Below are 20,923 nucleotides of genomic sequence, written 5' to 3'. Positions count from 1 at the left end.
TAAAAAGATATAATGGCTTCATGACAGCCAATGTCAAAACCAACCAGCTGACAGTTTAATGTAATGTTAACCAATAAAGCGAGGTGCTTTCTTTGACCATTAATCTGCTATGTCATGTTTATGACAGGTTGTGTTGTTTTAGTAATGTCAAGTTGTCATGACAAAGACACTGGCAGGTTATGATGTATTGTTTTATGTCAAGGTGTCATAACAAAGACGTATTTGAATGTTATATTTGCATTGAAAATGTCATAACTGAGCGAATGACACTTAATGACAGTTGTCACAAACATGCATAAAACTTCATGTCATGATTATGAAGGTGTCATGTTAGTCTTATGTTACGTTCACACCGGACGCGAATAGCACGTCAAATTCGCGTCTACCGTGTCTAGTTTGAAGCTTGACCACTTCGTGTTAATTCGCGCACCAAGATCGAAACTGACACGGGTAAAATAAAAACTTTGAGGCGAAATTTACGCGCGTCAAATCCTAAACCCGTTGACGGCCATCTTTGTTTATGTTGATCGAGCGTTCATCGAGAGATTCACCGTACAAAATGAACATGTCTCGTATATAAAAATAATGTTTTAAATGATAAAATATTTGCTTTGTTGTGCATAATCCCACCATGCATTTAGTCATATTACAAAATAATTTATTGAAGCATCCATACACTTCACCCCGTGAGCAAGCAGCTAGGCTCCTTATTGGTTAACGCGGTGCGAATTCACGCCAAAGTTCAGATTTTTCAACTCGGGCGGCAGACGCGAATTCGCGTCAAACGCGTGAATGCACAAATGGCACTAATTAAATCATTCGCGCGTAACGCGGCAGAAGCTCAATTCGTGCCATTCGCACAAACAAGGCGTATTCGCATCTTCCGCGCCGTGCTCCACGCCTCAGGAATTTTTTACGCGCGTAACGCGTCTTTGCATTGACTTAACATTGAAATCATTCGTGCCTGACGGGCTATTGGCGTCCGGTGTGGACGTAGCCTTATGCACACCCCTTCAAGTAAAGTGTTACCTGATTTTCTATTTACAACGAACAATGTTGTGATTTCCACAAAAATAGTCATAGTAGTAGTATGCAAAATAGCTTGCAGCTCTTGGTTAATTATTATTATACCTTTATTTAACCAGAAAAAACTCAATGAGATTAAAAATCTCTTTTCCAAGAGTGTCCTGGCCAAGACAGGCAGCAGCAAAAATAACAAAGTTGCAGACATGACAACAACAAAGGTTAAAGGTGGTGTGATTGATTTATGCTCAGATCAGTTTTCTGATTGGTTTTCCAAGGTGTCGACCACTCCTATACACATTTTGTTGTTGTTCAGTGATGTCTGGTCATGTTGCGTGTGGTTGATCGTGTCGAGCAAGTCAACCTCTGACCTTGAGGAATCTCTGGAGTTGGGGAAACTCTCCAGCAAGATCTCATTCTTTCCCTCTGACTTTTATTTGATCGACCTCCTTAAGAAAACAGTTTCCATGGTAACGTGCCGAGGAGCACAACACAGATGAAGGGAGAGATGAACCTTAGAGGATGCTGCCTTTGTCTCTGCCTGCTGGGATGTGTGTGCAGGATTCCCGTCCGCTCACGAGGCCTGTCATCCAAACTCTAAAACATGATTAAAAGCCTCTTCCATCATAGCCCTATTAATTCATTATGTTCAAGTCAGTCTGGGAGATGCAGATCTGCATACTTTCTATTTTCCATCCGATCCGAGCATCCATTTATTGTTCCATCCATCTATAATTTTTTTAATTTGATTCGTCTATTTTTTTTCCATCCATCCCTTTCCATTATTTTCTTTCCTTTGATCCACCAGAGAGTGAGAGATGGAGAGACTGGACAGGTTCTGTAGAGGTTCTGTCTTGAAGTGCAGTCAGGTGGTTGACGGACTCTGCAGAGAAGCGTAATCATGTGTAATTCCTACATGAGTAATTCTCAGCAGGAATCTGTTATATTCTAGTAAAGCACCAGGATCCTTCATCGGGAATAATGGCATACTCACAGATGCTGAAGGGAGTGTGTGAGACTCCTCATCTCACAGCAGGACACATGGATATCCGCATGTCTCATTGCAGACGGTATTGGCTGCTGGTTCAGACTCGGCGTTCACTTGTGCTTAAATTCAGTTTTGGCTGCATGACTCTGGCTCTGAGTTACCAAGGGTCTTATCAAGCGAAACGATCGGTCATTTAAAAAATAAATAGAAAAGTTTAAGTTTTATAAGCTCAAATGGTCGCCTTGCTCTGTTCGTGACTCTCCTGTTCGAACTCGTTCATCAAAATGAATGAATCTTTTTCCGATTTATTTCGTTCTTTGAATGTACCAAATGACTCAAATGGTTTTGATGAACGAGTTCGAACAGGAGAGTCACAAACATGCGTCACAGAACAGAGCAAGGTGAGCATTTGAGCTTATAAAACTTAAACTTAAACTTTGTTTTTTTTTTTTTTTTTAAATGAGCGATCGTTTTGCTTGATAAGACCCTTATTCATCATCTGGAATCGTTTAAATTCCTTTGAACAGTTTGCAGTGTTCACTGAAACTGTCTTTTGGACCTTGAACCGTTTGGTTCCCATTGAAGTCCATTATATGGAGAAAAATCCTTGAATGTTTTCATCAAAAACCTTAATTTCTTTTCGACTGAAGAAAGAAATACATGGACATCTTGGATGACATGGGGGTGAGAAAATTATCATTAAAAGTTTTTTTTATTTTTTATTTTTTTTTTTATAATTGAAGTACCCTTTAATATAAGTCTAGGACTCACTTAATGTTTTAAGTTAATAGTTAGGTGATATGGTTCAGTATCTCGAGCTCACAGCATTGCTATTGTGTCCTGTGCGATGCCGGTGTTGTCTGCCATTATGAGTCCTGTTCAAACACAAAGACTCAGATAGGATGTTCAGTAAACACAAATATTAGCTATCAAACCGCATTAGCAGAGCGGCAAGGCCCTAATCTCTCACTCCAGTCTTTACACAGCGTGGAAAATAAACGCAGTGTTGTCCAGCCTCACTTCAGCTTGATAGCATTAGTGTGTTTTTTTCCTTCAGTTGTAGGTTATAAACATATTGCACATGAATATTTCCCACAGAAGACCCCAGTTTTAGCACTCACTGTACGTTCTGCAGAACAACGTGTTTCTCAGTGTTTTCTCCTTAAGGTGAGCTGGAGAGAGAAGAAAGAGAGGGATCCTGTGACGAACATGCGCTGTGTGATTTGCTTCTGCCGAGTTATGTAGGCCAGACCTAATTACCGCTGCAGGAAACACTTGCAAATGAAAATCAAGCCGAGGAAACGCAGAATAGCCCCGGTCACACTTTCAAAGTGCAGAGGCTTCATATAGCCTACGTCTGCTTGTGTTTGTTCATGTGGAATCTGTTGGAAATTTCCTTCCTTCCTCTTAGATGGCTGCAAATGAGCAAAGATGAATGAAATGGCTTTTAAACTAATAGGACTGCTTCATGTTGTCATTTTATAATTATTATTATCCCCCCCCCCCTTACAGTAAGTTCACTCATAATGTTAGCTGAGCTTTCTTCCATCAACACTTTAATTTCCATTTAAAAAAAAAAAAAGAAACTATGCCTTGCTTGCTTCTAGTTTAAGCTTTTATTGAATGAGAGGTTATGAATATGTTTTTAACTCTCTTCTTCTTGTATTGATGTTGCATAAATTGGGTTTCCGCAGCAGGTAATGTGACATTTTATAATAAGCTGTGCTGACTTGATTCCCACTGCTTGTTTGAGGTGTTTTACTGTCTTTTTGTTGTGTTTTGAGTTTTTTCCCCCTCCGTTTCATTTCTTAGCAATTGGTTCCTGCTTAATTGCATGTTTTATTGCTTCCAATTCCCGTTTGTGGGAAAGTGAAAGTATCATTAGATTCCCACTGTGTGTTTCTCACTGCTGTAATCAGATTGAAGAAATATTGATTTCAAACACTCACTGTTCACCACATTACTTTGTCAGAAATGTTGTTAATGAGAGATACTTTCTGGAATTGTTGCAGTCTTTAATTTTGTTCTGTTTCTCTGTGAAGTCTCTGGCTTTTACGGTTCTTTGTGAAGGGTTTGTGGCACTTTAATAGCAGGTCTTTGGTCCTGACAGCCATGAACTGTCAGTGTTTGAAAGAGGGGTGCTGTAGGTGTTGTACTGTCACTCATCATCTGTCTGTCTGTCTCCTCGCAGGGCAGTTTCGTAGCCTGTATGACCGCCACTTTGCGGCAGATGGACGACTATCACTACGCCCACCTCATCAGCACCTTTGGGAAGATGCGCACAGATGTGGTGGTGAGTTTTATGCCAATAAAAACTTCATGAGCAACTCTTTACTCCCAACCCCTCGTGTAGAAAAAAAAAAATTTATTAGGGCTGGGTATTGACACAAATTTCACAATTCGATTCTATTTCGATTCACAAGCTTGCAATTCGATTTCGATTCAGATTCGATTCAATATCGATTATTTTGGATACCAGTTACAATAAATGGCTATTTTTCTCAAGGAAATCAAATCTCTTAACTAATGCTGTAAACTATGGGAGTCTAGTTGTAGCCTATAGGCTTCATTAGCCTAATATGAAGGTAATAATGAACTGTTTTGTAGCTATACAAACACTTAAATTACACTTTTATTTATTTTTATAATAAGAAGATCATATGAAATATAAACATTTAAATGGTGGCTGTCATAAAAACTTGCCATATTTATTCAAAAATTCATTAAATGTTGAAGAACATTAAGATTATAATGCATATGTTATATGGTGTATATATTTAGCAAAATGCTCCTCTCTGGAGTTGTTTTTTCTAGCTGAGTAACGAGTTTATGTGGGTTTTCTGAGGTAAATATGACGATACTTACAAGCTGTTTAACTGACGTCTTTCCACGGTTGAAACGCTGATTGAGCGATTCAATGTGACATGATATGGATTTCGATAAGTTGTACTCTATCTTTTAACACACTTTCAGATGTTCACTCATGTTTATTTGGCGCTGTAACTGGTATTATTAAGCCGGAAGTGAGATCAGCACTGCTGCTTCTCACGCCACAGCGCCAAAACACTATTTATGTTTTTGAATTTCTAAAGAAAATGGACGTAATTTGAAAATTGAGACTTTGTTTTATATCAATAGTAACAAAGGACAAATGAAACAGGATGACTAATCGATATTTGAGATTTAAGAATCGATATCGGTTCGTAAAAATGAGAATCGATTAATTTCGAGAAATCAATATTTATTACCCAGCCCTAATATTTATATACCTAGACATCTTATACACACACACACGCACAATAATATATATATATATACATATATATATATATATATATATATATATATTATTGTGTGTGTATATATCCAGTTGTGGTCAGAATTAATGGCACCCCTGGTAAGTATGATCAAAAATGGCTGTAAAAAATAAATCTGCATTGTTTATCCTTTTGATTTTTCATTCCCAAAAGTTGCAGAAATCTAAGCTTTCATTGAAGTAAAAGAGTTGAAAGTGCGGGGGAAATCACATTATGAAATACATGTTTTTCTCCAAAACAAGTTGGCCGCAATTATTGGTACCCCTAGAATTTTTTTCAGTTAAAACATCCCTGAAGTATACTCCCATTAATATTTTATTAGCACACCAGTGTGAAATTGTCTAGCTATGACTTAGAGTTTAAATATGAGGAAACACAAAGGCCAAATTCCCTTAATCGTCCATCACAATGAGTAAAACCAAAGAATATAGTTGTCTTAACAACAGTCTTATTGTAATTTAGTATATATTAATATATATATATATATATATATATATAAAATTAATAAAATTCAAGCATGATCAAATATGTATATATAAATCGTGTATATGTGTTTATGCATAAATATGTTTTAATTGTTTAAAAAATATATATATTCTGTATAGTTTTTGTCATGTCCTGTTCACCCAAAACACTGCAACTCTCCTTCAGGATTTCCTCATGGAGACGTTTATCATGTTTAAGGATCTCATTGGAAAGAATGTCTATCCTGCTGACTGGGTCATAATGAACATGATGCAGAATAAGTAAGTAGACATGCTTCCTATAATGTTTTTCTTCATCAGCAAAACCTGTTTCTATTGGTCAGATCCTTTAATCGCCAGAGCAGAAACCAGACTCTGTGATCTCACTTTATACTGTAACTCGTGTGTGTATATTGCAAATATTTCAGCTACAGTATCTGTGTCAGGATGATGGTTTTTGATACGATTGATGGGATATCAAAATGTGCTACAGACAGCTTGTTAGTTTGAGATAAGACTGTGGGGGTAAATTGTGCATTTGGGAAACTTTTTGTCTGCCCTGTTTTAGGACTTTCTGGTTTCCAGTGAGGTTTCATGTCAAACTAGTTGAAATGCAGTTCATTCACTTAGCTCTGATTCAGTAAATCTTGTCTCCCCCCCCACATAGTTTTGAGTCAATCTTCTGTGCAAATTTTCTTTTTTCAATTTTGCGCTGGAGGATCGTCAGATATGTGCAGTCGCGTACGCGTGCAGCTTAGAGCGAGCATCTCTTACTTTAACTCTCTCTCTCCCTTCAACACACGCCGCTGTTGCTTAGAAACAGCAGTCAGAAATGGCCAAGAATGTGTTTGCGAATATTTCCTCCCATCAGTGCAGCATCAGTTAGTGTGTGTGTCAGGCATGTAGCGTTTCCGTGTGCACCTGTGTGTGTTCACTCTGTTCTCGCTCCATCAGAAGTGTGGCGGCTGCTGAAATGAAAGATATGAATTATGAATCTTGGTGTGTGTGTTTGTGTGTCGGTTTCGCTCTGTTGTTGTGTATTGTTTTATTCATGCCTCTCTTCTCAACTCCTCTGCCAAATCCGCGTCCAGTGTGACTGAAGATGAAGGTTTAGTGTGTTTTCACAGCCAGCGGGAAGTCACACCTGAGTTTCCCGTCGCGGACTCGGAGAGCTTTCCGAGCATCCCTGAACCTTCTTGTTTGTCAGTATAATTGGTGTTTTTTGTTGAGTTCTTATATTGATCACACTTATTCTTATACTCACTATTTTTGGTGCTTACTTACACTTACAAACTAAGCATGATGCTTCAAAACAGCGATCACTACTTTACTGAGTGATCAGACCTTTTTTTGCACTGTGGATGAAGAAACAGGTGAAACAAAAATCCTTGGCCATGTTTGACACCTGATATTAAGGTTTGGTTGATACGATCATAAGTAGATGAATATTCACATTTACACCTGGTGTTTTAATCCATCTCTTTTGTCCACTTTCAACCTCTTCTGTCCTGATTTCTTCGAGGGGAGGGTCTATGGGGGGGGGGGGGGGTAATTTAATGTTTTTTTCAGATCTTTCAATCTGAGGGACAAAATAAGCTCGTGCAATTGAAAGGAGATGGGAAACATGTGAAGAGCAGGAGATACGGTTTTTCCTCTGATATCTGCACAAGACCACGCCGATCACTGAGTGTGTGTTAGAAATCGACAATGGCGTTAGAACATTATGTGTGGTGTGTTTTTCATCTTCAAACCAAACTTGTGTCTTCAGCCATCAAAGTTTAAATCCTGTCTGTGTAGCTCTCTTCCCATAATGTTCACACATGAGGTCAGTATGCGAAGAGAAGACTTGTTTTTTTTTAGTTTGTGTAGAGAGTATAGAAAAAAAATACTGGCAAAAAACAAAAACTTAATAAAAACCAATACTCATCAAAACAGAAAGCAAAAAAAAACAATAATATAGCTGCGAGCAGCGATGGCGGGCCCAAGCCGGTGGCACCGCAACCCCCGGTTCCCTTAGTTACCTAAAGGCACCGGGGTGGTGGTGCCGCAGGCTTTGGCCCTTTCATGATTGAATGATTAAATGTTAAAACGGCTTGCCATGCTCTATCAGTCGTTTCAACTAGTCACAATTACATTACAGATATCTTAAATGATAATACAAACTATCCAAAATGTAATTATGACTAGTCAGAAAGACGTTGTTGATATCTACAATCTTAATTCCGGATAGGAAAACTTAGCTTTTAAATGTTAAAAGGGCTTGCCATACAGGGCGTAGGCTCAGAGAGAGGCTCACCGTATTCAAACCAAAATATCTGACTTCCTCTTGGTCCGAGCTAATGACTATGAATTAGAAAGTTGTCCGGCTTGAGGAGTAAAATGTATATACCGATTTTTGTAACTGTAGATAAAACTAACAACCCCACTTTTGTCAAAAGGTGGCGCTATTTAGTCCCTGCACCACGCCCGTTTCTGAAACTTTGCACATGTCTACTGGCCAATAAATGTGATGTGTCTGTTGAGGTTCATGCAATTTCAAGCATGCTAAGAGTCTCAAAAGCATCCTAAAAGAATTTTAAAGTTTGATGTGTTGCCACGTCGGCAACAGTATCAAAGATATCAAGAATCCATTCATTGGTCTTTATCTGGCGTGTGTTAACATTATACAGATGAAGTTTGAAGCAAATCAGGTAAAAATAAGAGGGTGATTTCAAAGCATTTTGAAAGTGACACACTTCCTGCTGCCAGTTGGTGGCGCTATAGTTTTTACTCACAATAGTCACATCCATGTGATCGTCCACTTACAGCGAACACACTGATGAAGTTTCATCAAGATCAGTTAATGTATGTATTTTTGAACTTAGTTATGCTTGGACATTGATTGAGCACTGAAGGTAGTCTGTTGCACAGCTTCACTCCACATATAGAAATACAAAAACTGTTCGAACGCTCAGAATATTTCGCACCCCGTTTACACCTGTATTTAGCGTTGTCCACTTGTGACGCGATCGACCAAAACCCTAGGCGTAAACAGCGCCTCAGAGACTTGAGGGTGGCTTCTTATCACTCGCAATAACACCCTAGCGACCACATTACACATGCAGCCACCCAGAACACTGTGTTAACTTTACAGCATCACTCCATCCTCATGGCTTGTGCACGTGTAAGCACCACTCTCATTTCTCTTGGTTATCTTCTGTTGTATATAAAGTAGGCCGGTGCTCATCAGATGAGTGAATGTGATGAGAAGCTCTGATGTTCAAGGAGACCGGATAGATCGCACAGATCCTCTGAAGATCTCAGTAATTTCCCTGTCTATCCGTGCTGGGATTGTAGATATGCGGCTCTGAAGTTTTGATTTATTTGTGCGTCTAATGCACTTCTCATATATTCCTGTGCTTCTCTCCGCTGTGGAGGAATACTGTTGCCGCCAGCTGCCGTGTGCTGGTTTGATTGGCTGTGAGGTCGGGGGTCAGGCTTTGATATTGGAATTCATAGAGTCAGGCGGAAGCCACCTGTGTGTCGGAGCGCTGATGGAGAACCCCTGCAGGTGCACGCATCACATCCTGTGCACTGGAAAGTGGAGTCAACAGGTGCACGAGACAGTGGAGAAACAATGTGCGGTCTCTCTCTCTCTCTGTAACGCATTGATGGAGGCGGATGAGAGCTTGTTTAATGTGCCTTACTGCATCTCTTTCCGACTACCTTTAAGCGATGTTGCACAGCAACATGAACACGGACTTTCACGAGCCATGTTTCCATCCACTTGTCAATCGAATTATCTGAAGTTCGGTAAAAAAAACCAACCCGGTCTCACGGGAATTCGTACGAATTGTACGAGGTGGCTAATTCGTAACAATTCGTACGACCTCACTCGTACGATTTTGCTAAATCGTACATATTTTACGAATTAGCCAATTCGTATGAATTCGTACGAATTACCTACCCCTGACCCCGCCCCTAAACATAACCGTCACGTGGGTTTAGACAAATCGTACAAATTTGTACGAGTGAGGTCGTATGAATTAGTACGAATTAGCCACTTTTGAATCACTCGTACGAATTCGTACGAATTGGTCGTGCGATAGCGTAGAAAAAAACACATGCGAATAAAGCTGGTGAAAGTGTGTTTCCATCCAACGGCTTTAAGGCGAAAAAAAAACCTGTACGTAATGACGTCACATGCTGTTTTGCGATCAAATTGGTATATCGAATTGATTTGAGACATTCCATTCATGAATGTTTTCATTCATTTTCGCACTGAATCGAACAACATTCAAGCAAACTTTTGCGAAGAAAGTTTTGTTAGACAAAGCGGATCGCGCCATCTACCAACAAATTAAAAAAAGGTTGAAGCCTAATAATGCTTATGTGCCAGCTGATAGCGACACATGTATGGGATAATGTATGCGAGGCGGTTGTTGAAGGGGTTGTATTCGCTATAACAACCGCCTCGCTATATATTATCCCGCTCATTACATATAAATCAACCAAATAAATCAATAATTTGACACAAAATATTGACTTAAAAACGAGTTTATTGTTTTAAAAACGAGTATTGCTTCTGCTAAAGAAAATAGTCTGTTCCGTCAAACAGTCAAACAGACTGGCCGGAAATGAACTTGCAACCATAAAAGGGCCTAAAACTTAATCGCAATTCATTATTTATTCGGCAAATAACGTTTCCATCTGCTTTTATCGCATTAGCCGTATATCGATCAAGATAAAATCCGATGAGACCGAACGCATTTCATTTGAGTCGATTTTCATGAAATTTCATCGAATTTTACTGTTTCCATTAGGCATTTTTCATTCGATATCACTTAATTCGGATAAAAACATGTCGATGGAAACATGGCTACAGACATTCAACTAATATTTGAATAGTTTGAATATTGTTGTTCATGTCATACCCTGAGCAATACTTTTCTATAAGGCCTTATATTTGTGTTTTAAAGTTTAGTGTTTGGATGTTAACAATGTGATGAAAATGACTAAAAATAAAAGGGCACTTAGATGTTCACAGTCTACACGAGGGGTCCGGAGGATGCTTTGTTTTGCTGCAGCATCTTGTCATGCTGTAAATATATGCTCTTCATGAACACGTGAACCGTGAGCTGCCGGGAATCACGCCTGAAATAGTGTTTCTATTTCTTCTAGGGTGTGATTAACACCTTCAGGCACTTTCATGGCAGAATGCAGGTGATGTTGAATGAAGACACCTGCGCTCCATTAATGGACAGTCCTAGATTAGAAATCATCTGTTGTTTGTGTTTATCCAGCTAAATAAAAGGAGAACTCAGGCGCAAAATGAGCCGTTGGTCTAATAACACATCGGTACCAAGTCGTCTGTTCTCTGAGATTTGTTTTCATGATAATCGAATGATAATCGAATTCAAGAGTTTTATCTATAACGCTAGTATATGGGGGCATTTAATAAGTAAAAAGAAATCGAGGCCAGAGAATGTCTAATTGAAGAGAATTGGCACTGGCTGGTTACTTCCGGTTTCTGGACTGGCTGCAGTAACACGTCTCTGTCCTTATGGGGGCGCTCTCGGACGAGTGCAGAATGAATGGGAGTCAATGGGGTTTCACCCCCAGAAATCAACTTTTCTCAGGATGTAATTTTGTGTCAAGTCATTTGAAAGTTGCATTCAAAAGGGAGGGCTAAGATAATACACCCAGCTGAATATTGCATTTTTAAGTTCACTAAAAATCCGTTCAAAACTGTGATGACGTCACACAATAGCCGAATGCTAGCGTGTTCCGGCCAACAACGGCCTAAACTGTAAGAAATCGAAAGAACATAAGTACTCGTTCTTTCGACTTTTGGCCTATAATCTATATTGAACTTGTGGAATCAACAATAAAATCTATGTTGATTCAACGACAAGCAGGAGAAAGAGACACATTTAGCCGTTTAGCCCCATAGACTCCCATTCATTCTGCTCTCGCCCGTGATCACCTCCAGTGGAATTCTAATGGAACTGCAACCAAGGTGATACACAATGGGGCTAATAGGAAGTGCCGAGGCTCTCTGTTAGACGGACTCTGTCGTGGCTCAACATAGCCCCACACTAACACAGTAACATAAGACAGTTTAATAAGAAGATATTTTATAAAGACAGTCCACTTCATGTATACAGGCAGGAGCCGTCTCGACAAGTCAAACCACGAACAACGTTCATACAGTTCAGCTCACTTGGCACATCGTTCGCGTTTCAACTGGTCGAGACTGTTTTCCAAAGATGGCTCCTGCCTGTACGTGAAGTGAACTGTCTTTATAAAATATCTTCTTATTAAATGGTCTGTACACATACAAAGTTCTCAATGCTTCGTTTTGCATGTATGGAGCCTAATTATGTTACTGTGTTAGTGTGGGGCTATTTTGAGCCTTGTTAGTGGTATAAACTAGCAATTTCTTTTTACGTATTAAATGCCCCCATAGCGTTATACACTCGGTTAAAGAACCCGGATAAAGATGGTAATTATGCAAATCAAGTAATGCCACAGTCACACCCAAAAAATTAACATGATATGCATAGAAATGTGTCCAGACATTATATACAGGCCTACACACACGACCACTCAAAAGTTTATTCAGAAAGTTTTGAGGTTTAAAAATAAGGTTTATAATGCTCACCAACACATTTATCAAAAGTAGAGTAAAAGCAGTAATATAAAATTTTAAAATATCATTTTATATTATACTGCAATTTATTCCTGTGACAGCCAAGCTACATTTTCAGCAGCCAATTTAATTATTTGATGCATTAATTTAATGCATCCTGTCTGTAAAAAATATGGATTTCTGTGTGTTATATATATATATATATATATATATATATAAACACACACACAGAAATAATTATTTTTACAGGCAGGATGCATTAAATAAATATATATATATATATTAAAATGCATTTGGAATACATTTTATGCAGATCTCGGTGAGAAAAAGAAACGTCGTAGTTCAGGATAGTTTTGTGTTTCAAGAAACTTCCTTTATAAATCTAGTTCCCTGGAGAGCTCGAGGTGTTTTTGTTGTAAACTGCAATTTCTATGGGATGGTTTTGGTTCAGAAGTTAGCAATGCATTATTAAGAGCACGTCTCTACCCCACATAAAGTCTCATAAAGTTTGTGATTTTTATCTCCAGAGATCTCCTTTTGTGATGTCAGCATTTCATCTGCTTGTAAAAGCGCGGGGCTGCTTGCTCAATGCGCTGCCGGAGGACATCATGTCTTTCTGATGCTCACTGATTCTTTCTGGTGTTTCCACAGTCTCTCTGCGCTGTTTCACGAGAGTGACCTTTCTCAGAATCCGCCATTCTCAGTCTGAGAGCTGCTCTCCATTCAGCCAGCGAGACTCAATTTGCACATGATGACATTTGTTGTGTTTGCGAGCTGCTTGCTGTTGTTGTAGGCCTCTTGTGATTCAGAATGAACTTTGCAAAAAAAAACTCAAGAAACAAAGAGTGCAAAAGGACCCTCTAGATGTGCTGGTGAGTCAGTGGATCACATAGTTTGATGGGTTATGAATGACGTGCTCCTTCAAATATCCCCACTGTAAAATACAGATTTGAAACTCAGAGCATTTAATGTCAATAGTTTCAATATTGTGTCTTGTATAAGGAATCCTTGTGTTATTGTTTTCAACTTTCAATGTGGACCAGAGTGGTTTTTTTTTTGTCTTTTTTTGTTTTTTTTATTCACATATATATATATATATATATATATATATATAAATAAAAATAAATTATTATAATATATATATATATATATATATATATATATATATTATTTTATTTTATTTATTTTAACTATTCAGATTGATCATTGCTGTTGTCATTATCAATTTTTATATTTGTCACCTTTATGTAATTTTTATTTATTTTTTTTGTTTTTTTTTTTAATTATGGACCATTGCTGATGCCATTGTATTGTAGTACGTATTTAATTATTACATTTTTAAATGTTTTTTTTTTTTAGTCCCATTCAGATTGACCAACCCTGAATCACAAACACACAAGGGATCTTTTACACTCTTTGTTTGCTTCTTTTCTTCTTTTTTACATGAGTTGAACTTTTCTGACTGCTTCAGGTTCGAGAGCCATGTTTTCATATGCAAAAATGACAGCAGAAATAGGCAGTGTGCACACACATGCCACGCTGATGCATTTCTAAATGCAGTGATGCATGAAATCGAGTTTGCGTGGCTGCATTCATGAACACGTAGTGTTTCGGGACTTAAAGTTGGTCATGCTTGTGTTTTGTTTTGCGGTTTATCTTCTATGTGTTTGTGTGCTGAAGTTATTCACCTGTAGAGATTGAAAGGCTCTGAAGTGTAATGGCTTAGATGCCAATCTTATTATGAGCCAAAGAGCTTTGGCAGTGTAAAGTGTCTCTCCATCAGCCGGGCCAAACACCTCCAAACCACCCGCACCTTTGCCATCTCCATCTGTGGATCAAATTAACCCTTCAGGCCTCTCATATTCTTTCCAGTCTGACTTATTTGGCTTCAGCGAGTATCGAAAAGCCCCTCTAATCTCTGCAAGTGGTGTTTTGTTTCCAAGCCTCTGATGTTATCAGCAGTAAACTCAATGTTCCTCCTGTGTTTGATTGTTAATCTTTTCTCCCAGGCAGCCCTCCCTAAAACACCATCATCTCGCTGGCTTTGAGCATTATTATTCTGAAATGAACTCTTCCAAAGTGATAAATGAGAATCAGAATTGCATTTGGTGAGTATATAAAACTTCCAAGTTGATCAGTAACGATGTCACATGTATGAAAAACCAGTGCACATCCTCTCAAGAATCAGTCCTATGGCTAAGCCACGCCCTCAAACGCGATGAGCCAATCACAGTGCACAGATAACCCAATACACTCAGACATTCTCTGCTTCCACATTGCAGTTAGTCAGTTTTCATTTGTTTTTCTTGTCATTTTAAGTCTAAAATGGCCAAACGGTGTGCATGGGGTACATGTAACTCCGACATAGGTTTCCGAGAGGCTGGGCGACGGTGTGTATTTGTTTTACCCTTTCCCATGCCACATCTCAACCCAGATAAGTGTCTACTCTGGATTAAGTTGTGATGTGGTGGACGTGGATAAATTAAACAAGGATGTCTACATCTGATCTAGGTGAAGTCAACAACGTATTTGAACGTTATCTATACGTTAGGCTAACGTTAGCTTCTAGCATTAACGTAAAACCGAGATAACAAATGTTAACAATGTTGTGCTGAATGATTCATACTGTAGCATCAAACGCTGATGGCAGCGATATGCAGGTTATCATGTTTACACTGTGACGTTTTTGCCTGGAGCTGAAGCTTTTCATCGACCTTCTCAACAATAAAATTATTAATATACCCCTCCAATGCATAGTTAAGGCCCTTTAGGTGACTTCGAGATGATATATAATCTTTCTGTCTCCAAAAATCACCAATTGCCTCCTGTGAAATGTCTGCCTGAGTGGAGGGGGCGTGGCTTAGGCCATGTGTCCACCAAAGACGCTCTGCTGAGGATGCCGTGCTTTGGGCGTTTGAGAGCGATTTGGCAGCGCAGCGTTTTTTTCCTGCTATGATACAGAATATCAGCAGCACAGTTTACTTGTAACTGATTTCGCAGATAATTTGTTTCATACTAAAAATTTATTTATTTTTTCATCCATTTTGTTCGGTTAGAAAGATGTTGTTGGACAGAAAGAATGTTGTGGCAGTTGATCGGTGTCCTATTAGTCCCGCCCCTCCTCCACTGTGATTGGACGGTTCGGTAAGAAGTGACAGTGATGAGTGCTGCGTTTTATCCAAAGTTGAACATTTTTCAACTCTCGACGATCAGTAAAAAAACACACAGCGTGAAAAAAAAAACGCTCAGCGCCTCGTTACGCCAAAAAACGTGGCTCTCCCATTGAAAACAACTGAAAATGTACGCCAGGTGCTTGGAAAAAACGCTTTGGTGGACACGGCCTTAGCCATAGGCCAATTCACCTTTGGCTAAGCCACGCCCTAGAATGTAGATTGACCAATCACAGCGCAGCCAAGAACGAGCTCCCACAGAGGTCGGACACTTTTTGACAGCGCTCCATTGACTTTCACATATTTTTGGTCTCGGCAGGCTATTACCGTCATAATTTTATCAAAAATATAGTTAAACGTTGTGCCTCGGACATTTGTAACACAGATACGCGTTTCCCAGAGAGGTCGGAGGGGGGTGTCCGTTTTTTCCCTTTCCAAAACCGAAGTAAAATCCCGACAGTGACAAGTGTCGTGTTTGGATTAAACTGTATGGACGTCCTCAGTCAGCGAACATAACCCCCTGCAAAAAATCAACAAGCACATCTTTTTTTCACTTCTAACCTTACTGTGAGTGTGAAGTTATACTAGTTAGACCGTTTTATAATGTTTTAGGTTATGATTTCGGTTCTCATACCGGTTGTTGATACGCTAGCACACGCTGCTAATAAATACAACGTTTTACAGTACTCGCGCAGTCCGTTTGCTTTGTAATAACGATTATAGAAGTGAATAGAGACCTACCCAGCTTTGCATGATGAACAGTGTTGCTCCCTGATATTGTTAGTCCCAGCCTCCGTCTCGATTAGTAGGGAATGCGGTGGTTCATTTTTTGACTGTGACCAGTAACGTTAACGTTATGCTTTTGCCTCCATTTTGGATGCCTTGTTGTTTCTTGCGTTTCACCTGTATGTCTTGAATATAGCCTTCGAACGCATATTGCAGCCCCTTTTGCCTACTTCTATCGGACACTTTATTTGCTGCTTTATAAAAGTTTGATATTTCAGCAGGAAGAGCTGTTCAACATAAGCCGCGCAGATGAAGTTTGACGGATGTAGCAACAGTAACTAAGGGGGGCGGGGCTTAGCCAAAGTTGAATTGTTTGGAGGAGGTGTGTGTTGTATTGAATCTTGCTGTGAACACACTCAGTCTATTTAGAATCTCACTATGCTATCATCAAACTCTATTGAAATCAGTCAAGGTCAGTTGTGTTTGTTAGCATTCAGTAGCCTTCAAGGCAGATCAGTGGGTTTTGTCTGTGGATCTGTGGACATTAGTGTGTGTGGACTGTCATGATTGTAAACCAACAACTGGACAAATCAGTTCCACACATGGAGGAGAATAATACAGTCGCCCTCAATCTCTCTCTGCAATGCAGCATCTGAGGTCGAACACATTGATTGCTGTTCTACCTTCAGTAGTGATATACTGTAAAAGATCACTGGAAATGATGCTTGAATTTTTCTGTTTTTAATTAGCCAAATTCATACAGGGTTCATTCGTAGAATGTGTGTTGGTACAAATTCACCAAAGAAATGTGTAAATCTGCTGATTTAGATGCGTATAAATCACTGAGATGGTTGTGTCTATCGCATTAATTCATTGCCGTCAATTACAGTAATAATTGTACTGGGAATATTATTGAACATGATTTTTGATATTTATTGATATTAGTCTGCCTATAATCCTATAATGCTCTTGTGAATTTCAAAAACACAAATATGATTTGCTCTTATTCTCTCCTTTTTTTGTTTCAAACCCCTGTTGTTCCTTCTCTTCAATCACACAATTACGTGCTTGAGTACTTTTCTCATTTTCCTAACCAGAAGAGAACACCATCTTTTGTTTCTTTTTTTTACATGAGTAACAAATGTAATGTGCATTGAATAAGGATATAAAATTAATTTTAAAGCTTTGTTCAACACCTCAAACTGTATCAGGTGGTTTTTAAATAACATTTATTCTTTAGTTTTATTCAATTTGTTTTAACCACCTACAAGCAATTGCTTCATGTTATCCTGAAGCTCATACGTCATACAATCATTAGCTCCCTTAAGTTTATTGGTATTCTCTCACGTCTCATTAATAATTATCTACATTCTAGCTTTATGATATAACCCCCCCTATCTCATGATTTGCCTTTTGTGTGGTTTGGTCTATGTTGCTTGAAAAAAATAATGGGATAATGTTTCAGACTTTGCAAACTGGGTAACCAAATCCATGTGTGGCAAGTTTGGTCTCTCTAAACTCCAATTTTTGTTCCCCATTTGTTAATTTACCTTACATTTTGCTAAACTTTGTGAAACATTTGGACTATACGAATTGTGAAGAGCTAAAGCCGCTCAACCAACGCAGCCTTTCAGCAAACAAAGAGAACCAAATACCTTTGCAATATCTATCTTTATCGAGCTTTCAGAGCATTAAGATTGTTTTCCATGTTGTTTCAAAAGGGTTAAACTGCCTACAGTACATTAATTTAGCCAAATCTCTCTCTCTCACTCTTTTACTTTCACTTTCAAAACTCGTCGTGTTGCTCGTTATCTGTTTGTACATCCTATAACCTTAGTAATTGTATATTAGAGCCCGACCGATAAAGGATTTTTGAAGGCCGATACCGATACAAATATCATTTGGTTTTAAAAGCCGATATTCCGATATATCGGCCGATATATATATATATATATTTTTAATTATTTCAGAAACGCGCAACAAAACATTAACAGATTTCCCTGACAATAGTTATTTGTAATTATTTGTGAGTTTTAACTAAAATAATATGATAATGCATTTTAAAAAGAAACTTGTTTCTTTTAGAGTCACAACAGAAGACACTGATGATGGTGGCATTAGCTAGCTTTGTGGTTAGCTAGTCTATGATGAGCCATAATTTAGCAATGGATAATGTCATACTGCAAATGGTAAAACATACATTTTCAATATAACAGGCCAAGGAGAGATGATACGACTCATTGCTATAACTGTCACGCGCTATTAAAGAAATACTTCAGTCACATTGTCAAAAGTTAAAAGGACAGTCAGTCAACTACACTGTAACAACGTAACGTAACTATTACTAGCTAATTCTCCTTCACTCTCGGCTTATTTAACAGCAGCAAAACTGGACATGAGTTACAAATTTTGTCCTGGTTATTTGAGTTAAGAGAACTGATGGGGATGTTCTTTTAATTGTTATTCAAGCAATGTATGTATTGTGACCAACTCAACAGGGACGATGTAGAGCGCCCTCTGGAGGACAAACTATACAACTCCAACACTCATGACATGGTTCAAGCGTGTTTCATCCATTTTTAGTTTATTTTTGAAATATTCATTTATCAGCCATTATAACTGCCGATACCGATAGTTTGTAAAATGCCTAATATCGGTCTGCCGATATATCGGTCTGACTCTATTGTATATTTAGATCTGCCTTTATTAAATTAATTTATATTCCATTGATTGATTGATGTCTCTTTCTCATATCCAGGTCACTAAAGTGTACAATCTAGCTACAAGCTTCAATACTTTACTTAACTTTAGCAGCCTAGCTTTGTGAAAATAGGAAAGTTATTTTCACGGCCAGAAATGTCCTTTGCTGTCTCTGAAAGTATTTCTGTGTGAGTATTGATAATGATCGCATGATTAGCTCGTCCGATCACAAGTTAATTTGGAAGGATACTATTGGGGAAAACGTATGTAGACCTAATTGACATTAATATTTAATTATAATTCGTTTTGATGGTATATTGATATGCAATTGAGCTCATTTTTAGCTGTCTGTAGAATGTGATCTATGCAATCAATTGCTATCGACTTTTGGTTAATTACAGAGATACACATGCATGCAGATGCAGGTAACATATCATCCCTTATCAGGAGATTTAATAACATGTAAGGCTGATCTGATCCAAACCTGTATGAATACTTATTAATTATCAATTATTAATTATTTTATGCAAATCCCCCCATACCAATCAGGTCATTCGAATCTTTACAATGACGTGTTAAGTTTGTTCTGGATAGAAAGTTCAAAAGAACAGAATTGAAAATCTTCTGTCACCTTATAAATGTCTTTACTGTCACTTTTTATTCCTTTATTAATGTGTCCTCGCTTAATACAAGTATTACTTTTCTATTAAAAAAAAAAAAGTCATTCTGACCCCAAACTTCTGAACAGCAGTGTGTTTTTATGCTTATAATAATATTATATAGCTTTGTGCGCTTCGAACATCCTAAAGCGAGACTCTAGTGAAATCGACTGTGAAAGGCTCAGTGTTTGAACAGTGTTCTGTGTTGGGTTTGCTGTGCTGGACCCCAAAGTGTACGTAGCATTAGCAGTAACTCCTGGGTAAATTAAAAGTTGCGCCAGATTTAATTATGAGCTGTTCTTCAATTTTGAGGATAATTACATGGCGGCTTTATGTCTCGAGGAAGTTGGGATGTGTGATGTACTCATTCCTTTGAGCCCAATTACCCATAATCCAAAGCTTCTCCTCAGGAGACTTTGTGTAACGTCTCAGTCAGAGAGGTCGAGCGTCAGCAGAAGAGCCACCTGAAGTTCTGCACGTCAAATACACACCGTAATATCTGGGATCCAAGCTCTGCTGTATAGTTTTAACACCATATTTATTATGTGAGTGTTGTTTGCAACCAAAATGCTTGCTTTTTGCCGCATATAGACAGTGTTAGGAGTTAAGCTTAAAGTAGTAGTGATCAGTGGTGGAGGAAGTACTGAATCTCAGTACTTAAGTAAAAGTACAAATACCCAGATAAATATTTACTTTAGTAAAAGTAGAAGTAACACAATGACAACCATACTTAAGTAAAAAGTACTTTATTTTAAATGTACTTTAAGTATTAAAAGTAAAAGTACTTGCATAACAATTTATTCTCTTAATGTCTATTTTCTAATGATTAATAAAACATTTAATTCTAACTCATTCAACCTAATAGCCTACTCCATAATGATGTTCAATAATGATGGAAAAAAATGTCACCATTTCTGAAACAAGCTTGCAATTAGGCAATATACACATCATGCTTATCCTTACTATATGTTAATAACTATGTTTGGCAGTAAACGAGATTAATTTATGGTGTAATTCTGAACCTCTTGGCTTGCCATAATCCTAACCAAACCAAACATATATTACACACGGTGTGTTTCCTATGCACGTAAAAACTAATTTTCGCGTATGAGTTGCACGATAAACACACTGCGTGTGAGACACATTTAGTGTGACCGGGTTGATATACTGTATCTATGGTAACCAAACGTCACTGGTGAGACAAACGTGCAACGAACGGACGGTCAGATTACGTTTTGGCAGGGG

The 20,923-nt window shown here is 38.3% G+C and overlaps 1 protein-coding gene across 2 annotated transcripts in view; it reads left to right on the top strand.

The window, feature by feature from the left end:
• The window catches only part of dock1 (dedicator of cytokinesis 1), a 269,281-nt gene that overhangs the window by 169,191 nt on the left and 79,167 nt on the right, over positions 1 to 20,923 (top strand). For both annotated transcript variants that reach the window (XM_089122368.1, XM_039651460.2), the window contains exons 28-29: positions 4,203 to 4,304; positions 5,980 to 6,074. In XM_089122368.1, the coding sequence (XP_088978494.1) occupies positions 4,203 to 4,304; positions 5,980 to 6,074 (197 nt within the window). The remainder of the gene's footprint in view (positions 1 to 4,202; positions 4,305 to 5,979; positions 6,075 to 20,923) is intronic.

The sequence above is a fragment of the Pimephales promelas genome, chromosome 17 (assembly GCF_988280905.1).
Source record: "Pimephales promelas chromosome 17, fPimPro1.hap1.1, whole genome shotgun sequence".
NCBI classification, from domain to species: domain Eukaryota; kingdom Metazoa; phylum Chordata; class Actinopteri; order Cypriniformes; family Leuciscidae; genus Pimephales; species Pimephales promelas.
This window is presented reverse-complemented; position numbering and strand designations above follow the sequence as displayed.